This window comes from Diuraphis noxia, unplaced genomic scaffold (assembly GCF_037042655.1).
Source record: "Diuraphis noxia isolate RWA-SAM2 unplaced genomic scaffold, SU_Dnox_SAM2 contig0004, whole genome shotgun sequence".
In the NCBI taxonomy this organism is placed as follows: domain Eukaryota; kingdom Metazoa; phylum Arthropoda; class Insecta; order Hemiptera; family Aphididae; genus Diuraphis; species Diuraphis noxia.
In genome coordinates, this window is record NW_028301714.1 from 29,018,709 (window position 1) to 29,033,725 (window position 15,017).

At 25.7% G+C, this 15,017-nt stretch overlaps 2 protein-coding genes across 3 annotated transcripts; both read left to right on the plus strand.

Annotated features, from left to right (window-relative positions):
- The first annotated feature begins 416 nt into the window (after positions 1 to 416).
- On the plus strand, positions 417 to 6,030 carry Hacl (2-hydroxyacyl-CoA lyase). The gene is made up of 11 exons (XM_015511247.2): positions 417 to 823; positions 902 to 1,128; positions 1,198 to 1,379; positions 1,439 to 1,615; positions 1,706 to 2,130; positions 2,649 to 2,724; positions 3,872 to 3,961; positions 4,025 to 4,172; positions 4,840 to 4,947; positions 5,021 to 5,144; positions 5,583 to 6,030. Exons 1-11 carry the CDS (start codon positions 761 to 763, stop codon positions 5,676 to 5,678), a joined length of 1,716 nt encoding a protein of 571 aa, XP_015366733.2. The 5' UTR covers positions 417 to 760; the 3' UTR covers positions 5,679 to 6,030.
- Positions 6,031 to 8,924: 2,894 nt separating this feature from the next.
- Positions 8,925 to 14,358, plus strand: LOC107163707 (uncharacterized). Of its 2 annotated transcripts, XM_015511249.2 has the most exons (7): positions 8,925 to 9,033; positions 9,200 to 9,401; positions 9,852 to 9,894; positions 10,230 to 10,409; positions 11,905 to 12,075; positions 12,719 to 13,140; positions 13,236 to 14,358. In XM_015511249.2, the coding sequence occupies exons 2-7, from the start codon at positions 9,363 to 9,365 to the stop codon at positions 13,437 to 13,439; spliced, it is 1,059 nt and encodes a 352-aa protein (XP_015366735.1). In that variant the 5' UTR covers positions 8,925 to 9,033; positions 9,200 to 9,362; the 3' UTR covers positions 13,440 to 14,358. The 2 variants fall into 2 exon arrangements, with proteins under 2 accessions (XP_015366735.1, XP_089083608.1); XM_089227482.1 differs by lacking the exon at positions 8,925 to 9,033 and having other exon boundaries at positions 9,059 to 9,401.
- The last annotated feature ends 659 nt before the right edge of the window (positions 14,359 to 15,017 follow it).

The following is a 15,017-nucleotide window of genomic DNA, read 5'->3' on the forward strand; positions in this document are numbered from 1 at the left end:
TTTTACGGTATAAATATTTTTATTATATAATATAAAAAAAATATTACTAAAAATCGTAGCACATTTTCGTAGGCCCCTTAGATCATATATTATGATTTAGGGTCACAGACTTCTATATAATATAGAATAATATAGAATAATATATAATATAGAAGTCTGTGTCTAAGGTAGGCCCTAGGCACTGTATCTATTAGCTAAGACAACCCTGGTAATTGGTATTATGTACCTAGTAATCAGTACCTACCAATGTTATTATAGGTACAATATACTATTAAATCGAACGACCTTGGAAAAAATTTTAAACTAGATTTTCCATTAACCTGTTATGATAAATAATAATTATAATTACATTAATTGTAATACGTCAATGTCAATTTTCAGTCTGCTAACGTTAGCAATGTGCCGATAACTACAGAAATGTCAGAAAAAATACAGCGAGTACTGTTGCTCATTAGTGTTATCAATTGTCAATTGTGTCCACTGTCCAGTAATCGCGTACTATCACTACAATCAGTATTCAGTAATTCAGTATTCACTACAATAGAACAATAATAATAATCATAACAATTATTATAATTATTTCCTGTTCTTCTAAAATCTAAATTATAATAATTGCTTATTCATTACTACCATATTTAGTTCTTAGTAATTGGATTATTATATTTTCCCTCATACCTTTAATTTAATGGTAGTTTATTAGTATAATATTGTAGTCGTTCTTTTTTTGCTATATTATCCTTCAAAATCCAATATCAAAAATATGTCAAACGATGTGGAAGATATTGATGGCAACAACATTCTTGCACAAGCATTAAAACATCAAGTTAGTCTTTTATTCATGATATTTTGTATGCCAGGATAGCTTCTAGCTAAATAAACGGTTTTGTTTCCAAATGTATAGGATATCCAATATGTTTTTGGCATTGTTGGTATTCCAGTCATTGAATTTAGCATGGCCCTGCAACAAGTCGGTATAAAATATATAGGAATGCGCAATGAACAATCTGCAGTATACGCAGCCCAAGCAATCGGATATCTTACTCGTACACCAGGTGTATGTCTAGTGGTGTCTGGCCCCGGATTGCTTCATGTCACTGCCGGAATGGCCAATGCACAAATAAACTGTTGGTCTGTTACTTAGAATTCTCTAATAATATGTGATGTAAAAATTGTTTCATAAAAATAATTATGGTTTAGGCCTTTATTAGTAATTGGCGGCTCTTGTGCCGAAGATCATGAAGGAATCGGTGGGTTTCAAGAATGTAACCAAGTCGAACTCAGCAGACCTTATTGCAAGTACAGTGCAAGGCCCCCAAATGCTGCTCTTATACCTGTTCATGTTGAGAAAGCTATACGTTATACTACTTATGGTAGACCAGGTGATAACAATTATAATTTTTTTTAAGAAAATCCATAATTACTTAAATTTTGTTTATAGGTGCTGCGTATTTAGATTTTCCTGCCAATCTTTTATCAGCTCGAATTTCTGTAGATAGGGTTATAAACAAACCAATGATCTCACAACCTCCAGTAATTTTTCCTGATCTTCGAAATATTGAATCTGCCGCTGAACTGTTAATAAATGCTGAACGTCCTCTTGTTATTATAGGCAAAGGTAATCAAATTATACTAAAAAATATAATATTAGTATATATATATATATATATATATATATATATATATATAATTTATATTATGTATTTAGGTGCTGCTTATGGACATGCAGAATATGCTATAAGAAATTTCATCGGACAATTTGGCTTACCGTTTTTAGCCACACCAATGGGTAAAGGTGTAGTGCCTGATGATCATGTTATGAGTGTAGCATCTGCACGTACTTATGCCTTGCTAAATGCTGATGTTATACTGTTGCTTGGTGCTCGATTAAATTGGATTCTACATTTTGGTAAACCACCACGGTTTAATGCAGATGTAAAGTTCATTCAGATAGATATAAGTGCAGAAGAATTGCATAATAGCCAACAAGCTAGTGTAGCAATTCAAGCAGATATGCATGCTGCAGTTAATGCTTTGAATGTTTGTTTATCTAAAAAAAAATGGCAAAATACAAGAAGCGAATGGTTAGATAAACTTAAAGAAAAATGTTTGTCAAATAAAAAATATGTAAAGGTAAGACATTATATAAATAAACATTAGTTTAAGTCAAGTTCTTATTATTTTTATTTTTTTTGTAAGGAGAACCCGTGGCAACATAGGGCATTGGGTGTGGGGTGGTACGGTAGGGGTTATTTTTGTATATTTGTTTGTAGGTTTTTAAGTGGGTAGGGTTGTAACACGTGTTTGTGTATGTGTGGCAAGGATATGTTGCTAAAAATCCCGGGTGGTCACCCATGCGGGAGCTAGCAACTGCGGCCGGTACATACGTTCAGTGCGTTTCCGTAGATAGAGCGTACGACCAAGCCACTCAAGTTTTTATGTTTAGCATTTCAATTCCATTATTCATAGGAACTTGGTTCAATAGATAATTCTTATAGTTTTTTTATCGGTATCATATACTCTTCAAAAGTTTTTACAATCATCATTATATCACTTTATTAACTACACTAAGTATAAATACAAAGTACAAATTTTATATTTTCATAAATACCAAATTGTGTGTAAAAAATAAAGCTTATTTTTATTTTCAGTCAATGATGAAAGACACATCTATACCATTAAACTACTACACAGTTTTTCAACATATATATGATAATATTCCAAAAGGTTGGTTTTATTTCATATATTTATAACTTTTTGAAACCTGTGGTGTATAAATTCATTATTAATGTATTAATAGTTAAAAAAATTAATAATAATACAATAATATTAACTATTAAGAAGTATTTATAATACAGAGATTTAGTAATTTACATATATATATTTTTTTTTTACATAATGGTATTAAATGTTTGAAACATAAAATTCAACTTTTGTAAAAAAAATAATGAAATAATATTTTTCAAGCAAAACTATACAATTTTAAATGTTAAAATGTTATAGTTATTATTTCCACATACTGATTAATACAGTTGAGTCTCGATAACTCGAATTTCAAGGGAGATAAAAATTAATTCGACTTATATATTTTTAAAGTTATATAATTCAAATTTTTCTTAAGATATGAACTAATTCGAGTTATACATGTATCATATGTATATTTATAAACTGCAATTACTAGATTACATTTCAAAATTAATTTCCTGTATAAAATGCATTTATTAATTAATTAATAGTGGTTTAATTTTATTTGTACCAGTCGTATCTGATCCTAAAAAAACTGTTGCTCTTTCTTTGCTGTTTTTTCTTCTGAACAATTTTCTGCTTTTAAAACAAATGTTGGATTCTAATGATAAAATTTAAGATATGACTGAGTTATCTATGCTCAACTAATTTTGCATTTAACTTATCGTGACAAATATTGTATTGAGTGTATAGGAATTTCCTAGGGACAAAAAAAAATTTGAGTTATAAAGACTACTGTATTATTAAAGTAGTTTATACATATTATGCCCAATAAGTTGAATTAAAAAACTGAGTTCAAATTTTTCTTTATCTAGTAATTATTTTAATACTTCTTCATTCATTTATTAATTACATAATATGGGAACAAAAATTTAAAATGTATGCTTTTATATGGCATAAACTCCGTTAATATGTAAGCCTAGTAAAAAGATATTAATTACTCTTTCTTTGAGATAAAATTTTATTTATTAAACATTTTTATAAGTAACACTTCTATATTTTAGTACAAGAGTATGTGAGAAAAAAATAACATGATGAACTTGAAAAAAATTAACCACCAAATTAGTGATACATCCTTATTCTGATACAAATTACAAAACTAAAAATCAAGAAATTTATTTATCTATAGATTGTATGATTGTAAGCGAAGGAGCAAATACAATGGACATTGGTAGAGCTGTATTATTAAACAATTTACCTAGACATAGACTTGATGCTGGTAAGATAAATACTAGTTGATAACAATGTTATCAATATTTAATATGAATAATTTCATTTTTAGGAACATTTGGTACAATGGGAGTTGGATTAGGATTTGCTATTGCTGCAGCCTTATGGTGTCAAAAGTATGAACCTGGAAAACGAGTCTTGTGTGTTGAAGGTGATTCAGCGTTTGGATTTTCTGGAATGGAAGTGGAAACAATGGTCAGGTTAGTCAAAAAAATAAGTTTTTTTTAAAATTTAGCTATATACTAAAATGTTAAGTAGCTAATTTTTTCTAATATGTTGAAATTAGAAGGATGTTAGACAACCTATGATTTTTGTTTAAACTTTTTATTGGATTTTGTAGTCTGTCCAGTTATTTTTATTTTTTAAATTTCTGTATTACTTATTTTAAAACTAAGTACTTTAATTTACATTTTATATTTACTCATACAAAACAAATTATGCTTTAACCACTCGCCTGCTTCTATGAGCCCTATAAATATAATTATGTCCATTGTTAATGATGTAAAAATATAATTTTTTAACTCTAATTCTTGTTTTATTAAATTATTTAATGTTTTTTAAATAAAATATAAATATTGAGCTTAATTTTTATTTGTTATTGTATCATTATTTCATGTGTACTCTATGACTATTAGGTATTCTAATTTTATTTGTTTTCGTGCTTATATACTTGTGTACACAATTTTTAAATTTTTTGTAATTGAGTTTTCTACCCTTGAATAAATAAAAAATTATTTTTTTCATAAAATTGAATTCTATAAAATTTAGATAGATGCTAATTATTAATTTAAATTTAAAAATCAACTATCGTTTTAATGATTTTAATAAATATTATTATACTTTAAGTTTTTGATATCATAATTTTAGGTATAAATTACCAATTGTCATCATCGTTGTCAACAATAATGGCATATATGGAGGTGTTGATGAGTCCACTTGGTCTTTGGTGCAAGATTCTGATAACTTAGCTGGAGTGTATGTATACAGATAATATAATATGTTATATATTTTAACTTATATTTTGTTTTTGGTGATTTTTAATTTTTAGTATTCCCCCAAATTGCCTATCTGTAAACATACATTATGAAAATATGTTGACTTTATTTGGTCGCAAAGGATATTTTTGCACAACTGTTGAACAAGTTTCCAATGCAGTAAAAAAAGCTTTTATGGTAAATATATTTAACTTGTTTAAAAAAAAAAAAAAATAATGGCTAAATGACCATACAGACAGATTTGTTCTCCTTGTCTTTTATTACATAATCAAAATAGTATAGTATTTAATTACCTAACAACACTTAAATAATCTTATAATTTGCTTTAGTATTAAAATATTGTAAAATATTTAATAGCTGAACATGATATTTTATTTAAATTTATTGATAGGTAAATATATTCTTAATATTAAATAGGAAAAAATTGTTTAATTATAATAATAATAAAGATCTTAACACAGATTGTACTTATTGAAATAACTGAGTATATATTAATATTATAAGCCTTATTATGAAAGCTAACTGCTAATATATTTAATAACCCTTGAATATCATAATCATACTATACATACTTGAATTGTGCAGCACACTGATATGATTAATTGTTTTTAATAGGATACGAGTGGACCTTCGTTTATTAATATAATGATCAATCCATCTGCTGATCGCAAGCCACAAAATTTTGCCTGGCTGACTGAATCAAAATTGTAAATTTTTTTATTACTGTTATTGCCATTATTGCCTTACACTAAATTATCAACATATTTGCCAGTGAAAAGAATATCCTTTATTCTGAATGTAGCACCATTTAAAATTTATCAAACAATCCAACTAGTTGGTCATAATTGATAAAAAAAAAGAAAACATCTACACAAGGAAAATAATGATATAAATTATTGTGGATCCAGAACATTTTAAATGTCAATTTCTTTTTTAATTGTGTTAAATTTATTTATATATTGGTGTATTTTGTGATTCATTTTTATATATATATATATATTTAATATGTAAGTTGAGTTTGTACCTATACATTTTATTTAAATATAACTGTTAAAAATATAAATTTTGGCTTTTATTCTATTCCAGTTTATCATAAATGACAATTAGTTTTGAAAAATATCTGGTTCATATTTTAGAAAACTATTAATAGTAATAACAATCACATTATATCAGTATAAAAGTATAAAATCTAGTATTTAATGTTATCTTATACAGCATTTAATTGTAACTTAATTTAAAAACTTTCATTAAAATACACGATGTTAGGTGTAATATTCAGTTTTAAAAATAATCTTCTTAAAAAATTTCTCAAATACTTTGTAAATAAGGGTTTTTTCTTTGTCTTAAATTTCTTTAATATTAACATAAATAATATAATATAAACATAACATTTTTCAAATAATTATTACATAAGAGGATGTAACACTAGCATTTGTTGTGTCTGTCTTAAGTGTTTAACATAGCAAATTTACACCCAGCAGATCACAATTAGCTTTATTAGTTTAAAAATAAGAGTGAATTTACCTATCATGAAACTTGATGGTAAGAACATTATTTGTGTTTATTATGGGGTTTTTTTTTTTTGCGAGATATCGGTTTATAATTGAGTTATGAGCATATTTAATTCATACTAATATTATATATGTAAGACTTGCTAAAATTGGTTTTCTTAAGAAAATCCACATATAGATTTAGATAATGTTCTTACCATCAAATTTTATAATTGGTCGATTCACTTTAGCTTTAAGTTAATGGAGCTAAAAAGCTGAGCGTATATTGGTACATTAGCTATATTTCATTGTTTCACAGGTGTAAGATGGAGACAGCAAATGCTAGCGAAACGTCCTCTTAATAGCATTAATTAATTTCAAAATAATTATACGTATTGTGCTTATTATCATTAAACTAAATAAACACTTAAACTATAAATTGTAAAATATCCAAGACCCACTAGCCCATATTACATCGCTTACACATTTGTCAAATATTCAATTTCAGTAGTTTCGGCGTTTGAGTGTAATACCTTGTTGAGTAGGTCACAGACCACAGTAATTGATATGTAACTTTGAATATATTTTCTATGATATGAAATCGATGATAAATCATTATGTAAAAGTACTATTTACTGTACAAGAACTGATTCAGAACAAAACATTTGATCAAAATTTGCTTAGGGTGGTTAGATGCATTTAAACCTTTTAGCCAAAATAATTATTTAAATAAAAATAATTATAGGTTTGTGATAAACAAATTGCTATGATGGGTGATAGCGTGATACCACAGAATATATGAAATAATAAAAATAAATAATATTATAAATAATTGCATTTATTCTGTGGTGATCTGTCTCTAGACCACAGTCTTAGAAGATGACTCAGTTTTAAATTGTACAAATTATGTCTATTTTAAAAACACATTGAGTATGTCATACGTATAATATATGAATATGTAGAATATCAAATAATGCATTAATGTATTATACAGGCCACAGGGTGTCCCAAAGAGATCTGACATTCTAACAAATGAAATAACTTTTGTTCTAATCAATATTTTTTAAAAATTTCTTTTAAATATAATCAATAGACACTTGCGCTACATTTTTATTTTTTAATACTGAAAATAAAAAACTTAAAAATCGATAATTTTTTTTTCGAAATATTCAATATAGCCAATTTGTAAATTCGATTTACAGAAAAATGTATATTGTAAAAACACTTATTTAAGTCAAAAGGCTGATTTTTTACAATTTTTTTAAATATCAATATTTTCGTTAGGTAAGTTATTGTAATTTATAGTTTATACATCACATATTATTAAAATAAATACAATTAAAAAAATAATTAGATTTTAACATGCACTTATTTAAAAATGTTCTAATAAAATATTTTTAAAAAACTTTATTATTATTTGAAATTACAAGGTTTCTAACATAAATTAGATCGTAATTTACTTAACGAAATTATTGATATTTAAAAAAGTTGTAAAAAATCAGCCATTTGACTTAAATAAATGTTTTTACCAAATACATTTTTCTAAAAATCAGATTTACAAATTGGCTATATTGAATATTTCGAAAAAAAATTTTATCAATTTCAAGTTTTTAATATATGTATATTATATTGTATAATATGTTTTTTATAGGAAGCAATACGAGCGAAACTGAAAGAGATGAATGCAAATAGCAGTAAGTAATAATGATCATAGACACATAGTTATTCATGTTTTCATAATTTAAAATAATAAATATTTATTATTTTTAATCACATTTTTTGTGTTAACATTTGTTAAGAACGATATATTACAACCAGATTATGATCAGTTGTAAGCTTATATTTCTTTAAACATAATTTTGTGGCCGACACTAAATTTTAGTGAACAATTAATTTAATGAATTTTTTGCAACTTAAAAAATACCTAAGTATTCATTTATTTTATATAGTAGGTAATAAATAATGCAGTTATTCAAAAAAAGTTGTCATTGCAAATAATTCATGCTTGGTGAATCGCCCTGTTGGCTGTTGTAATAAAACCATATTTTTAAATTCTTGAAATACATTACTTAAGGAGTGTTCTTAGGAGATGGGAACTTCTATTAACCCCCCTTTGCAAATGTAAATAATTGTAGTAGGTACATAATTTTTCTGATATTTTTTTTTCGTACAGTATAAATTCATAAGGGTAGTTTTTGATTCCATTATAAAATGAAAATTTGGGGATGAGCATGGTCGCTGAATCACACTGTACATAATATTTCTGTTTTCTAATTTTTATTACGATAATATAATGACTTATTTATTCATCATTGTGATATTAATGATTTTTCGTTTGCCGCTAAAGTATTTTAAATTTTATACATAACCTTAATAAAGTTCAGATCGAGGCGCCCAATAAATAGCGGCGAAAAACTCAACTAAAATGTCCTCTCTAGACCGAATTGATTAACATTGTTAAATAGGGAAGTGTCCCGACCTTATCAGCTTCTAAGACCGTCCGGTGCTCGTCACAGAAATAAACATTGACATTATTTTAATCAATTGTTATTCTGAGGCATAGTCGCATAGATAAGGTGTTTATTTTGGTTTTTGTATGTTTTTTTTTTTTTTAGGAAATTTTAAGTTCTAATTTAAAATTTAAAATTTAAATAGTATATTATTATAACTAATACCTATAACTTATAGTTTATATCTATAATAGTAAATTAGTAAATATATATTCATATAAATAAATTATAGCTTCGCCGGTGATCAGAATACACTTAACACTGAGAAATTGAGAAGTACGGTACGAGTGTGTGTACGACATTACTATATCTTATCAAAAATTCGTAAATACTGGACCCTCACACTTCACAGTTGTTGTTGTCTCCGTTTCAAACAATAATTACAAATTTTAACCATGGACAATTTACGTAACGAAGTCATTATAAAAGTTAAAGTAAGTTTTTCGATCTAATTATAAATTATATCGTCTGGTTATGAAGTACCTATTATTTAATATTTCGATTAACTGTTATTCGAAAAATTTGAAAAATATCACTGATATATCATTAATGTTCGAAGAAGAAAATGAAATTTATCGATAAGTATTGATTTAATCAAATATTTAATATATTTCTAGTGCAATTTACCAGCTAAATATACCGAACTGTATCGAACCTTAATACAAGTTATTATTTACTCTTTTCGATGCATACCTTCCGGCTACCTTTCATATTTTGTATTAACTATGATACAAATGAAACAAATTTTTTTTCATTATATGCATAATAATAGGCCTTCATTTAATTTATTACATACGTTAAAGCCTTTTAATAATTTTGCAAATTTTGTCTTGCCATATTCTCGGTCTAAATATATATTATATTGTATAATATGTTTTTTATAGGAAGCAATACGAGCGAAACTGAAAGAGATGAACGCAAATAGCAGTAAGTAATAATGATCATAGACACATAGTTATTCATGTTTTCATAATTTTAAAATAATAAATATTTATTAGTTTTAAACACATTTTTTTTGTTAACATTTGTTAAGAACAATATATTACAACAAGATTATGATCAGTTGTAAGCTTATATTTCTTTAAACATAATTTTAGTGAACAATTCATTTAATTAATTTTTTGCAACTTAAATACCTAAGTATTCATTTATTTTATGTAGTAATAAATTTAATATTTTTCCTATTGTTAACTTTCTGCCTTTTTATTATTAATTTGTTATTATACATTAATGTTTTTAAATTATTTTTGTTAATTTTTTAGGCGATGAGATTATTGATTATATTATGCTGTTAGTTACTACTAAAAAATCTAGCTCCGAGTTAGCTAAAAGTATTGATTTTGTTATGGAGAGTAATACAACTGTTTTTGTGAAATGGTTGTCAACCATTATTAAAAAATTGCAACAAGTGACAGTCAGCACTACAAACCAGATTGAATCAGGTAATTTTAATAGCTTAAAATTATATTTTGCTCTATTTTTTTAAATTTATTATATTCATGTCAAGCTTATTTATATAGCTAGTATGAGTGAAAAAATACCATTCATTTTAGAATAACTATAAGTTAGGTTACAATATAGACAACCACTCATCTGTAAATATAAATACATTATGTTTGTACTTTTATTATATTTTACATTATATTCAAGACCGGATAGTCCCAGTCAGTTGCAGAGTTCAGCTCGGTAAACTGTTAGTATACATAAGAGGTATTCAAACATTTTCATCCCGCGGCTCCTTTGGGTATTTGCAATATTTTGATGGCTCCCAAATTATTATTGAAACATTGAAAGAACACACAGATATGGCCAATATGACTAATTTAACAGTGACGACTAGAAATAAAACTTCAAATGACCATATGATGTGTTTCACTGTTTTCATGATAGTTACAAATAATATTTACAATAATTACACAAGTCCTATGTACAATGTTGGTTTCCAGCATTTTGACGTGGCTCACTTTACAACCTCTCGCGCCGCACAGTTTGAATACCTCTAATATAGATGAACATTTTTGACTACCTAAAACTCTTAAAAGTGAAATATAAATAATAATAATTAATACATTTTTTGCCTTATTTAAAGATGAGATGAGCTGTTAACTTGTTTAGAACCAGTTATAATCCTAAAACTTGGTGGCCAATTCATTGCCTATCTGGAAACTAGTTATATTTATTATTCTAAAGAATGAAAATACATTGATCATACATGTTACTAAAATAATTATGAGAGATGGTATATAATTTTCAATTTATTAATTGTTTATTGCCAGTTGTTATTGCAGGAAAATGTTCTTATTTTGTCATTTAGTTATAAGAGTTAAGACAAAATGTTTGTTTTACAATATTTTTAGAAGTTATTAGTATTAAGAAATCTGGTTTATGGTATTTCTGTTGATTATTCAAACCACAGTTCTCATAAAAATGAATTAATAATTATATTTCATAATCATCAACTTACAGTGGTCAAAGTGGAAGGGGGATATGGTGGGATAACATCCCTCCGATTTTTACAATTTACATTTTCCATCCATCTACTTATTATCCTCAAAACAACACATTCCCCCCCCCCCCTATAATTATATACAATGATTATCGATTTATATTGGTGTTTTTCATAAAAATTGTATTTATGATGATTTTTAAAAAAATAATTTGTATATATATTTTAAAATGTATGATAAATATTATATTAATATATCAACAATTAAGACACCAAACTGAAAAACGAAAATGCATATTTATATATATATATATTAGTATTATAAATAAGGTATAGGGGCTCAACTCATCTCCACCTCCAATCATAGTTTATATTTTCATTAGCTGTTAATTTAATTTAAAACAATTTTCCATCAGTTTCTTTTGAATATTATAGTTATTACATATTATGTATAATTGGATTAAATAGTAATAATATTTATATTTTTATAGATAATCTCCAAACATCTGAAGAAAATATTACAACCAACAAAAAAAATGAAATTGATAATATTTCAATCAGTGAAACTAGTGATATAAAGTTGAACAATACCGTTGAAGAAAAAGAAGATCTTAATTTAAACATTGATAATACAAATAATATACAAACATCTGTTCGAGAAAGTATGCTTATCCTTGTTTATTAAACATTAGTACATTTTGTTATACATTTAACTTGGCTTTATCTGGAAGTTATCATGTATAAGTATGAAAAAAGTAAGATACAGAGAGTAGCTAGTTAGGCTTTTGTTTCATTCAAATCACCTGGGCAAACAATGCTAGATAATGTTATAACTCATAACTATTGTTATTGTAAATTTATTAGCAATGATGGATCTTTACATTTGAAAAATATAAGTGGAAATCAGTGAACTATGGTGTTATTATATACCTATATATAATTTTCAAATTTTAATTGCTTATCAAATGAACTGAGAGTAAAAAATTTGCAAATATAATTTAGTGTGTACTTTGAAAAAATAAAACAATCTGAATAGTTTTTGGTTTAACAATAAGCCATAAGGTGAATTTTTTTTTTGTGAATTGCTTGGTCATGCCTAAATAAATTGAATAAACTTGATACTATAGATTATCCTAAAACATGAACATGAAAAATAAGAATAGTATATAACACTAAAATTTTTACTATAAAATAAGTGATTTTATTATGAGAATTAACTTAATTATTAAACAAATAATTGTACTATAGTAATGAAATTAATTAACTATACATGTAAATTACAATATTATATAAACTTTATTTCAGAACATCATAATGTATCTAAGTCAGAAATGTATGATGACAATACAATATCTTCTCCGTCAGACAAAGTAAAACCAAAAATAAGCTTTTCACCAATAGAAGCTATTAAGATTAAACATAACATAGTGGTAAATCAAAAAAGCACTGCTGTAAAACCTTTACAAAAAAATCATCCTGCAATTTTTATTAATCCTGGTTTTGTATCAAAACAAAGTATTAACAATGATAATGAAACAGTAGATGGTAAAAGAAAAAGACCTCGAATATCTATGAGCAGTGATAATGAAGACAAGAAAAGTAACATATCTAAAGATAAACTTCCAATTACTAGTAAAGAACCAATTAAACAGATAGCAAAAAAGTTGCCAAATAACATTAACAAAAAAACCATGTCACAAGTTGTAGTTGTTAAAACTCATTGCGAAGTAAGTTTTACAATAATAACTATAATACATTGTTAATTGTAATATTAATTATTTGAAACTAATTTTCTTTTATTTATATTTTTTTTTGTATGTAGAATAACTTAAAAGAAACCAGAAATAAATTAAATATGCACGATCTAATTGCACAGAGAGTAGATCATCAGCGCGGGGCTTTGGCCTTGGATACTGCATTCAAGTACATTCAGCAACAAATTGGTGCATCAGAAAAAGAAATTGCTGTTATAAAAAAGTGGAGGGATTATGCTGTAGACATGTTACGTCCCAACAAGAATGAATAGCATTTAAATTATGATATTTTTTCAAATTATTTTTATGGTTAATTATTTCATTACTGAAAATTATTCCTTCCAACATTACTTTAAAAGTATTTAAACTTTAAAATAAGTCAAGATTGTTTCCTAAAAAAGTAAAAACTACTTAAAAACCTAGAATATTATTAATGTTACATCTATTTGGTTAAAAGTGTAAAATGTATTTAAATATTTATTATAAGTTAAATATCTGCAAGTATTAACATACCATTAGAGTATGTTGTAAATTATTGTGTTTATAATAATTTGTAAATAGAAAGTGACCTGTTATTTTAAAAGACTGAAATCTATAAATAATAATTTTTTTAATCTTGGATGATCGTATTTATTTATGCAAGCATCTAGTTGTATGATTTTACAATGGTCCATAGTATATTAATTTGTTAGATTTGAATATGAATGAAAAAAGTATGTACAAAGTACCACACTTAGTTATAAAATAAATAAAGCCAACTATCCAATTTTCATCTAATATTGATCATGAGCTAAATGTAATATGTTCTAACATAATTCAAATTCAAACATCATACAAAATATTTACTGCTTTGGTGTACCATTTGCTAACTATCTGCTTTGCTTTTTCAGCTACATTATATTTTTTTTTATAAAATGGTTTGAATTAAATTTTGAAATACTTAGGTTTATTTTTGTGTGCCACTGTGATCTGTGGTAGGTATAATTTATAAAATAGTTAATTACCCATAATATAGGTAATTAACTATGTTATATATTATTTATTAATATTACTAATCTTAGTATCGTGACATGTTCATATTATATTATGGAAAATATGTAAAGTTTTGTTCCATTTCAATGTTTATAATATTTTAAGAGGTGTAATAAAAAATATTTTCAGAGACTAAATATATCAAAAGGCAAAATGAAATTCTGATTTATTTTTATTCCTCTAGAATCCTTTCTATTATCCAACAAATGTTTATAATAAATTAAGATGATGGAGTAGTTCACCATGTTGGGTCCTATTCCACGTATTAATTTTTTTTTGTAAACATTGATTTCAGGTATATACTAAAAATATATTAAACAACAACAATATTATTTAATATTCATAATACTTAAAAATGTTTTTTTTATTCCTACCTAATACCTAAACTTAAATTAGTTTCATAAGTTATTGTTCTTTTCTTATTTACGAGTATAACATTTGCAACTTTCATATTCTTGAAAACTAAATTTGGAAATTTATAATTGAATTTTATTATTATAAGTATATATGTATAACTATTATTCAGGGGTGGCTCGTCAGGGGAGACTTTGAGACTGCGTCTCCCCTTAAAAATAAACTAGCTACTTATAAATAATACAATTAATTAAAAATAATAATGTATAGAAATATTTTCATTTGTATTTAAAATATAGTTTTCATTGTTTATTATTATATTAAATTGAAAGTCACAAAATCGAAAACCTATTAATGGCTATCTCGATACTCTATAGAAATACTATTTTAATCATTTCTGCGGGTCATTACGGCTCATTACGACGGTCGCCGGTTCAGTGAAACTGAAGCAGTGAAGCCCGTCA

Coding starts and splice junctions, on each gene's coding strand:
- Hacl (XM_015511247.2), top strand. CDS start 761: ATGTCAAACGATGTGGAAGATATTGATGGCAACAACATTCTTGCACAA. Junction 1,129..1,197: donor AATGCACAAATAAACTGTTG/GTCTGTTACTTA, acceptor ATTATGGTTTAG/GCCTTTATTAGTAATTGGCG. Junction 2,131..2,648: donor CAAATAAAAAATATGTAAAG/GTAAGACATTAT, acceptor TTTTATTTTCAG/TCAATGATGAAAGACACATC.
- LOC107163707 (XM_015511249.2), top strand. CDS start 9,363: ATGGACAATTTACGTAACGAAGTCATTATAAAAGTTAAA. Junction 9,895..10,229: donor AGAGATGAACGCAAATAGCA/GTAAGTAATAAT, acceptor TTAATTTTTTAG/GCGATGAGATTATTGATTAT. Junction 12,076..12,718: donor ACAAACATCTGTTCGAGAAA/GTATGCTTATCC, acceptor ACTTTATTTCAG/AACATCATAATGTATCTAAG.